The 9,848-nt window shown below is 48.0% G+C and overlaps 1 protein-coding gene across 3 annotated transcripts; it reads right to left on the bottom strand.

The window, feature by feature from the left end:
- Positions 1-339: 339 nt before the first annotated feature.
- On the bottom strand, positions 340-6,037 carry LOC105034158 (probable phospholipid-transporting ATPase 4). 3 transcript variants are annotated; one of them, XM_019849530.3, is made up of 11 exons: positions 5,840-6,037; positions 3,495-5,507; positions 3,277-3,387; positions 2,842-3,118; positions 2,666-2,754; positions 2,471-2,558; positions 2,147-2,386; positions 1,934-2,059; positions 1,651-1,749; positions 1,340-1,531; positions 340-1,207 (listed from the first exon to the last, which is right to left on the bottom strand). In XM_019849530.3, exons 2-11 carry the CDS (start codon positions 5,324-5,326, stop codon positions 521-523), a joined length of 3,741 nt encoding a protein of 1,246 aa, XP_019705089.1. In that variant the 5' UTR covers positions 5,327-5,507; positions 5,840-6,037; the 3' UTR covers positions 340-520. The 3 variants fall into 3 exon arrangements, with proteins under 3 accessions (XP_019705089.1, XP_010907540.1, XP_010907601.1); XM_010909238.4 differs by having other exon boundaries at positions 3,495-5,503; XM_010909299.4 differs by having other exon boundaries at positions 2,147-2,356; positions 3,495-5,503; positions 5,840-6,036.
- Positions 6,038-9,848: the final 3,811 nt, after the last annotated feature.

The raw sequence follows: 9,848 nt of genomic DNA, 5'->3' as shown, positions 1-9,848 counted from the left end.
GATGTTAAGTTGACAGCGAAATCCCCCCGATCCGCCCAATCTTACAACATAACTGTTTCCAACCATAGTAATGTTTGGGTGGTCCTTGACCTCCCTTATCATAAAAATTAAAAAATTAAAAAAAAAAAAAAAAAAACCAACGGAAATGCTTCATAGCTGACCTATAGGCAAAAAAAAAAAGCTTCGATTTTTTTTTTTTTTTGTTGGTTTTGGGTGTGGGGGTGGAGCGAGTGGAAGTGGAAAAAGAACATCACGAATAACAACAACAAAAATCAAAGACAGTCCCCCTAACCAAACTACTGGAAATGATGAATCTTAGCAAACAAATAGACTCAGCTGTTTGTCATCTGAAAAAACAAAACAGCACCAAATCATAATACGAGGAGCGTATATATGCAAATATGCATCTCAAATGTATCCATGAGATTCATTTAGCATGTTACAGAAATTGTACAGTGTGGAAGACTTTCTTTTATGAAGGAACAGAAGCAAGATCTTTCTATCCTTAAAAACATTGGCACTAAAGCACATCTGGAGAAGGTGGCAATACCACAGTTTGCGCACTCAAAGACGAGACTTTCATATGTAGTTTTCCCTTCAACTGCCTAATCTTTGCATCCACCCTTGCTGTGAAACCAATCTTTGTTGCCGACCTCGCCTTAGAGCGCTCTCTAGTCCACATACACTGATCCTCCACATCTTTCTTGTAGTATTTTATCTCTTGGATCACATGGTGATCCATTGGATTGTATAACCTCTGGTAGGAGATGTGGATCAGATAAGGGAGGTTACAAGCTGCGGTGACCAAGAGAGTTACAGACCAAAAGACGGGTGAAGGTGCAAGGGCTTCTACAAGTATGTGGAAGGCATTCCCAGATATTAATGGTGATGACTCGCCATAGGCTAGAAGGAATAGGTACCAAGTTGCAATGCTTCCACATACAAGGACAATTTGAATCCATGTGAAGTGACACATTGTGAGAGAGATTTGCATGTTGACAGCCCAGATGATGCAGGTAAACATGGTGGTCCCGATGGCAGCCATGTCGGCAGTCTGTCCCCCTTGGCGAAATGCCTGAGTAAAGAATATCCCAATATTGAGGAAGAAGATCATGAGGGATGAGTAAAGACCATTAGACATCCACCCGATGATCCTATACCAATCAAAGAACAGATTCTTTGGCCCTTGCTGGTACAGAGCTGGAAACTGCAAAAGTATCAAAAGAATTGAGAAGGTTACAACAAAATAAGCAGGTATTAGAAGATGATCTTTCTTTAAAATGAGTAGAATATAACATTTTAACCTACTATATTCCCTATACTAAGCAGCGAGACCAACCTGTAGGCAGACTTCAGAAGACACATCTTGCTCAAAGACTCCTAGTGATATCACCGGCAATGAGGTGAGAATGACATTGAATAGTATCATATACCAGTCATCATAGACTGATTGCCCAGAAAACCCGGTATATGCCTCAAAGTAGAATAATGTGAGGCCGAAGGCTATGTTCTTGTAGAAGAAATAGCATATCTGAATACATATTAAGAGTTGTATGGAATATGAATCAACTAGACATAACAGGCATACAGTAATACATTCAAGATCTAACATGAACTAAACGAAAAAGAAGTATTCTGTTTATTTCATACCATCTGTGCAATCCTTTTATAACACCAGTGTCCGTGGACAACCAAAAGCCGCTCTAGGTACCGAAACTGGGAAATGGAGAAGTCACTTGCCATAACAGCCTGCAGAGGGCTAAGACCTATGAGTTTGGTGGCAACAAGGTAGACTATTTTCTGACAACACTTACTGATTAATCTCCTTATGTGATCATGTTTTCATCTGAAAACTCAAAAACTCACACTCATTTAAAAAGGAAATAAATCAAATAAATCCTGAAGGTAGGTAAGCATTTATGACACCACCAACCTGCATTCCTTCCACCCCACTTATACCAACACCAATATCAGCCTCTTGAATCATTCCAACATCATTTGCACCATCACCTATTGCTAGAGTAACTTTGCCTGTGCCTTCTTTTACCAACCGAGTCACCTAAAACAAGATAGTTCCAGTATGACTCATGGTATTTGTCAAACAGAAAGGACAGTTTGAAAATCCATCCAGGGTAACAGATCTTACTAGTGCTTTCTGCTTAGGGGAGACACGGCAACATATTACAGAAGCACAATCAACTGCTAGACTTAAAAACTGTTGCTTCATGTCTTCCTCTAATGCATAGGTTAAAGCTTTCCCATCAATGATCAAAGCAGATGCCGCATGAGGATCAGTTTCTAACTTGATCATTTGAGATGCATTAGTAATTTGCTTCTGAATATCCTCCTTCACAGCCTGTTCGGTCACCAAAGACAAAACCAATGCCTATCATGAAATCAACTTCCCGCACAGGAAAATACCTGATACAACAACCGATGACATACAACTCAAAAATCAGCAGTCCAGTACCTTATTTGCATCTTGGGTAATCAAGTCCTTGTTCACTGGGGATATACAAATCTGTTTCATGCCCTGCCGAAGTAGACTGCATGAAAATCTACAAGAGCAAACGAACTTCCATTTAACATCTGACATAGAATAAGATAAGAGATATGCCTATGCTAATGGTAATTTTCTGCTAACTGAATGGTGATAGAGGCATACCCGATGTTGATTGCAGTTTCCATCTTATCACCTGTCAGAACCCAAATCTTGAGACCAGCTTGTGCTAGTTTATCAATGCACTGAGGAACCTGTGGATGATGAGAACGAGAAGGTAAAAAAGGAACGTAAGGAACCCTCAACTTATTATTATGTAAAACTATGAAAAAGAGACTGACTCCTTTTTGTAATTTGTCCTCTACGGCAGTTGCACCAACAAGAATTAATTCCTTTTCGATCATATCAGAGGCTTGTTCCAGTTGAGCTTCCCGATCTGGTCCTATAGCAGTTTTTGCTTTGAGAAAGTCAGTGTTCCAAGTTGAATATTCAGATTCCTCGAGCTTCCTGTATGCTAGTGCCAAAGTCCGCAAGCCAGCTTCTCCATATTCATTTAGATGCTTGCTTGTATCCACCTCATACATTCTTCCATTCTTTGACAATCTATCAAAGATGATGCTGTGTGGTCCCAAAAATAATGCAAATTTTAAACTTCTTATGATTGCATGGAAAATTTCAAGCGATCATGAATAAAGTGGTTTTGGCACAAGGGCAAAAGTTCCACATTCCAAAAATGCATCATGGACAACTTATCAGGAAAAAAAATATTGACAGACCTGTCTGCACCTTTGCAAAGAAGAAGCACCTGTCCATTCTCGTCTCGTATAACGACCGACATCCTTTTCCTCTTGCTATTGAATTCCAATAGATTGAGAATCTTGAACTCCCTGTAAGATCGGTAGTCAAAGAATAGAAAACACTCCAAGAGGTGGAGGGATATATATAGAGAGAGAGAGAGAGAGAGCAACTGGAAAGCTTCAGTCCATATTCTGACCTTTCTATTGGATCTGCCGAAGAAGGATATCTCTCCCGCACAAATACACTTGTTTGAGTCCTTCTACAGAACTCAAACCCAAATTCTCTGGCAGCAACAAGAAAAGCACCTTCATCTGGTGACTCTGCTTCATAGGTAAAGCTACCAGTTTCCTCATCTAGTTCAGGAATTGCTGTGTGACAAACTGCAAGTATTCGAAAGAATAAAAGAATCACGTCTGGATCAGGTTCCGACAGCCAATTTCCTTGCATGAGGCGATCATCTTCGAAACTGAAACCTTTTATCATAGGCTTCCGTGCCTTCTCAATCTTGCAAGTAATTCCACCTTCCAATTTGATCTCTGGTGATGACCCACAGCTACTTCCACCATTCTCCCAATAATCTATACCGCTGCCATTCTGCACAGAACCACCCGACTCTTCAGATGCAATCTGCTTTGCAGCAGCAATTTCTACTTCGCTAGAACGAAGACCGTAGGAGAAACCTGCGATCGAGCATTTTAAAAAATCCATCTGATTGCAAGTCAAGGTGCCTGTCTTATCTGATAAAATGGTATCGACCTGCCCAAGTTCCTCATTCAAATTCGAAGTCCGGGCTTGAGCAGGATTACCAGTCTCCTCGTCATACATTTGAAGATCTTGATTGATGAACATTGCTTGCAAGACCTTCACAACCTCAATTGAAACATATAGTGAAATCGGTATAAGATATCCATACAGAATAAGAGCCGTCACGAGATGGAAGATGCCAGATAATCCAGGTGTTGACAGGTTATACAAATGGCTGTCGCCAACCCGCTGCGGTTGCAAGTACCACCACTCTGGCATTTCAAACTTCGTCTTCACCGCAAAACCGATGGAGCTGATCAACGAGACCAGAACAAGAACGGTGAAGAGGATGTAGATTATGTAGTCCATTTTTTTCTCTATTCTGCTTCTTTTAGAAGGAGACTCGGTCGCATTTTGCATGACTTTTGTGTCATGACCGGTGAAAATGACCACTCCATATATGTAGCTGGTGTTCCGAAGCTTCGAATCTCTGAGAAGAATCTGACTCGGATCGAGAGCATAGACCTGCCTCTCATACTCCAAATTCCCCACAAAAGTGTAGAGGCTAGAATTCGGGTCCTCGCATTGGATGGTGGCACTAAAATCATTGAAAGACTGATCATCTTCCAAGGGCAGAGTTACCTCCAGCGATCTCTTAACCTTCAAGTTGGTCTCCCCATCCAAATTCATAGTCTCCACATAGCATATCCCATCCTCGTAGCTCGAGGACAGCAAGAGCAAGTCGGCAGGAAAGAACTGGTTCTTCTCCACCTTGACGACATCGCCGACCCGAATCTTGTGCCAGAATTTGTTACCGAAGCGGCCATTCCCCTTGTGAACGATGGCCTTGCGGATGTTGACCTTCATGTCCTGCACGAACCTTCGCCAATCCTCCAAGGCCTCCTTGGCCATGCTGAGGCCGACGACGAAGGCCAACGGTGCAATCATGCTGACGGGCGAGAAGGGGGAGATGGAGGTGACCGACAAGCAGGCCGCCAAGAGGAAGTACAAGTTGGCGACCCGGCGGAACTGCTCGAAGATGGCCTTGGGGAGGAAGGTGACGATGTTATACTTGGTGGTGGAGATATAATTGGAGGGGTAGTTGAGGGGATTTCTTCTGTGGGCGTGGGGCTGGTTGCAGCGGACGACGCGGGAGTGACCGGGACCCGGGAGGGAGAGGGAGGGGCTGGCGTCCGCGGTCATCGAACCCGTGGGCCGGATGCAGGAGAAGGTGTAGATCTTGCTCCATCGGAGCTTCTCACGTATCCTCCCCGTCCTTGCCATTCTTCTTCCCTTCTCCTTCTCCTGGTTTTCTTATTTCAACTCAAAACCGACAAATACGATTCCCATCACCTTTGATTCCTTCAACGAGCAGGCAAATTCGTGCATGGAATTGGGCTGGTTTTGATGCATTCACGACATCATCACCATCGACAATGTGCGCGGGAGCAATGGCAATGCCTGCCTTCGAGAATTCGAATCGCAAGAAAGGATGCGATTTGTTGAAACCAACACCAGGAACAAAACAATTCATTAGAGAAGGAAATCATGAGATGAGTATAGGTTTTGAAATCGATTAGATGTTGAGGGTTTCACACGATGGGAGATCTAATCTCAGCTAGAAAACTTGGAGTTTTGAACGCATGCTTGTACGAAAGATAAGTATGTTAAAAACTAAGAAAATCAACGAAATTGTTCAGGAATCAGCAAAGACGACAAATTAACGCGAAAAAATTACAATAAAATACTTGAAATTAACAACGTAACATCTTTAGAAGATGCGAATCTAAAATGTACCTAAAATCATAAGAAAACAGGACGGGAGTCGACCCGGCCATCCAAGGAAAATTCCGCATCACTTGACAGGCCTCGGAATTCGTGCGAGCGAGCGAATGAGGGAGAAAGAAAGCGGAAGAAGGTGAGAGAGAGACAGAGAGAGAGTTTTCGCGTCTCGCGGTCCGTCCGGAAACGACGCCAGGAATTTCCGGTCTTGGTTAATAACTTTTTCGACCCTTTTTTTCAATTAATATTTCTAATATTATTGTTTTTTTTTTTTTTACCATTTTTAACTTTTTTTTCTACGTTGGCACTTCATGGGTTGGAAACAGAGCATCTTCGTATATACATTATATACGTCCGATCATTGACAATTACTCGTGAGGCGATGGTAAGTGTGTTGTGTTGGGATATACCGACTGACCCCCATACGTCGATTTACCCTCGGATCGGTCTGACCGACGATCGATGGATAACTCTGACCGACGTCCGACTCTACTAACTGCACTGATCGACGACTGCCGATAGTAGCTGCCGACATTATCCGACTGAAAAAGTATCGACTGAACCGACCCATGCTGTTCCCGATCGATCGAGCGGCCGAACCCCTATTACCGATTCACTGTCGGGGGTGACAGCCGACGCCCGACTTAAGCAAGACACCTGACCAACCGACGGTGCCTCCGGGTCATCACTCGACATCCCACGACCAAATACTGACGTATGGTCGGTCGGCTTCCTCAAACACCGTACGACTACTGAGGGCCGCCGTCCTGACAAAGGCATGCGGCATAGCTGCTCTGGGATATTGTCCTGTCGAGGACATGGGTTCGTTCTGACAACCCGCGGTGATTTGACAGCCCACGACGACTCTGACAGCCTTCGGCGATTTGACAACTCCTCCCATTGTCTGCGCCATTAATGACGGCGCCATGCCGCGCTCTACTATAAAACGGAGAAGGCAACAGCGCTGGAGGAGGTCCCTTCGAGATCCGGGGGTCTTTTCTCTCTCTCTCGCTCTCTCCACCGCTGAGTCTCCTGATTCCTCTCTACTGTTGCCTAGTCTCCTCTCTGACTTGACCGTCGGAGGGTCTCCGCCGGAGGCATCTCCGGTCAGTGTGGACTTTCCTTTGCAAGTGCTCGTTCCCGACGACCAGACGACGAGGGGATTGGCCGCAACAGGTTTGGCACGCCAGGAAGGGGGATCACGACCTCCACAGAACTCGAAACATCCTTTCGAAATAACAAGAACCAGAGCTCAGCGATCGAGGGCTACCGGGTCGGCGAAGCGCTCTTCCCGTCGGGAAGAGGCCCCTCCTTCACCTTCCATGGCGGGGCCCAGCTCTCCGCATCCGATGGTAACTACGGAGGCGCAAATCACGACGATCGTGCGGCAAATGATCGTTCTGACGGACGCAGTCGAAAGCCTCCAACGGCAACTGACTCAGTTGCCGCAACCGCCGGTGGAACAACCGGCGGTGCACCCTATGCCATCCAGAAGCGACCGCCGACGCCTGCGTCAGCTCCCGTCTCCTCCTCAAGAGCAGCCGCCTCAGCACTCCCACTGAGAAGGAGCGAGGCGGCTACGACGTAACCCTTACCGGTCTCGGCGTCTCTCTCCTTCCCAGCTGGAGCGGGCAAGGAAGGGGAAGCGATCGAGGACACCGTCCGCCTCATCCTCACATTCTTCGAGAAGTTCGACTCCTGGGGTTTCTCAACACCGACGGTTGGATGACTACGAACGTAGGTTCGAAAAAATCGACCGTCGGCTTGCCCAGCTGCAGGTGGACGGATAGAAGTCCTCGAACGATGTCGACTTCCAGACCACCCAACCTCTCTCTTGACTCATCCTCGACGAACCGATCCCTAGTCGGTTCAAGATGCCTCACGTGGAGCCTTACGATGGCTCCACCGACCCAATTGACCATCTGGAGAGCTATAAGGCTCTCATGACGACCCAAGAGGCAACCGATGCCCTTCTCTGCGTCGGCTTTCCCGCCACACTTCGCAAGGCCGCCAGGGCCTGGTACTCCGACCTCCGCTCAGGAAGCATCCACTCCTTCGGTCAGCTCGAACACACTTTCGTGGTCCATTTCAGCACCAACCGGAAGCCGCCGCGAACTTCGGACAGTCTTTTTCCCCTCAAGCAGGGAGAAAACGAGATGCTCCGACACTTTGTGGCCCAATTCAACATGGCCACACTTGAGGTCCGGGACCTCAACGAAGACATGGCTATCTCGACCATGAAGAGGGGACTAAGGGGGTCTCGGTTCACCTATTCCTTAGACAAGACCCTCCCCCAGACGTATGCCGAACTGCTGAAGCGCGCGTACAAATACATGCGCATGGATGAAGGAGCTTTCTACCGGCGCTTGACCGAGGGCACGGGTCAAAAAGAGAAGCGAAAGAAAAATCTGGCTCCTGCTGAACCCAGTGGGCCCCACCGATAGACGGGTCTCGTCCCGACAATGGAGTTTGAGACCGACGCATCACAAGTATGACTCCTACACCCCTCTTCCCGCTCCTCGTGCACAGATCCTGATAGAGATCGAAGGAGCGAAGAATCTACGACGGCCTCGACCTCTGAAGGCACAAAGACCTCGACCAACATGGCTCGATCAACGATCGTCGAATCAATGGCTCGATCGCCGATCGCTGAATCAACGGCTCGCTCACCGATCGTCGAATCAACAGCTCGATCATCGATCGTCGAACCGACGGCCTCGGCCTCTGAAGGCATAAAGGCCTCGACCAACACGGTCGATCGTCGAATCAACGGCTCGATCATCGATCGCCGAACCAACGGCCTCAGCCTCTGAAGGCACAAAGGCCTCGACCAATACGATCGATCGTCGATCGCTGAATCAATGGCTCGATCATCGATCACCGAACCGACGGCCTCGGCCTCTGAAGACACAAAGGCCTCGACCAACACGGCTCGATCACCGATCGTCGAATCAATGGCTCGACCATCGATCGTCGAATCACTGGCTCGATCGTCGATCGTCGAATCAACAGCCCGATCGCTGATCGTCGAATCAATGGCTCGATCATCGATCGTCGAATCAACGGCCCGATCGTCGATCGCCGAATCAACGGCTCGATCGTCGATCGTCGAATCAATGTGGCTCGATCGCCGATCGTTGAATCAACGGCTTGATCACCGATCACCGAACCAATGGCTCGATCGCCGACCAACACGGCTCGATCGCCGATCATCGAATCAACGGCTTGATCGTCGATCGTCGAACCAACGGCTCGATCGCCGACCAACACGGCTCGATTGCCGAATCAACGGCTCGATCATCGATCGTCGAACCGACGGCCTCGACCTCTGAAGGCACAAAGGCCTCGACCAACACGGTCGATCGTCGAATCAACGGCTCGATCATCGATCGCCGAACCGACGGCCTCGGCCTTTGAAGGCACAAAGGCCTCGACCAACATGGCTCGATCGTCGATCGCCGAATCACTGGCTCGATCGTCGATCGCCAAATCAATGGCCCGATCATCGATTGTCGAATCAACGGCCCGATCGTCGAATCAACGGCTCGATCGTCGATCGTCGAATCAACGTGGCTTGATCGTTGATCGCCGAATCAACGGCTTGATCGTCGATCGCCGAACCAACGGCTCGATCGCCGACCAATACGGCCGATCGCCGATCGCCTAATCAACGGCTTGATCATCGATCGCCGAACCGACGGCCTCGACCTCTGAAGGCACAAAGGCCTCGACCAACACGGCTGATCGTCGATCGCCAAATCAATGGCTTGATCACCGATCGCCGAACCGATGGCCTCGGCCACTGAAGGCAAAAGGCCCCGACCAACACGGCTCGATCGTCGATCGCCGAATCAACGGCTCGATCATCGATCGCCGAACCAATGGCTCGATCGTCGACCAACACGGCTCGATCGTCGATCGTCGAATCAACGGCTCGATCACCGATCGTCGAACCGACGGTCCCGCCTCTGAAGGCAAAGGGCTTCGACCAACGCGGCTGGCTAACTTGTCAACTTAGTTTCGA

The sequence above is a fragment of the Elaeis guineensis genome, chromosome 2, assembly GCF_000442705.2.
Source record: "Elaeis guineensis isolate ETL-2024a chromosome 2, EG11, whole genome shotgun sequence".
NCBI lineage: Eukaryota > Viridiplantae > Streptophyta > Magnoliopsida > Arecales > Arecaceae > Elaeis > Elaeis guineensis.
The sequence above is the reverse complement of the archived record's forward strand: the minus strand, read 5'-3'. Positions and strand labels throughout refer to the sequence as shown.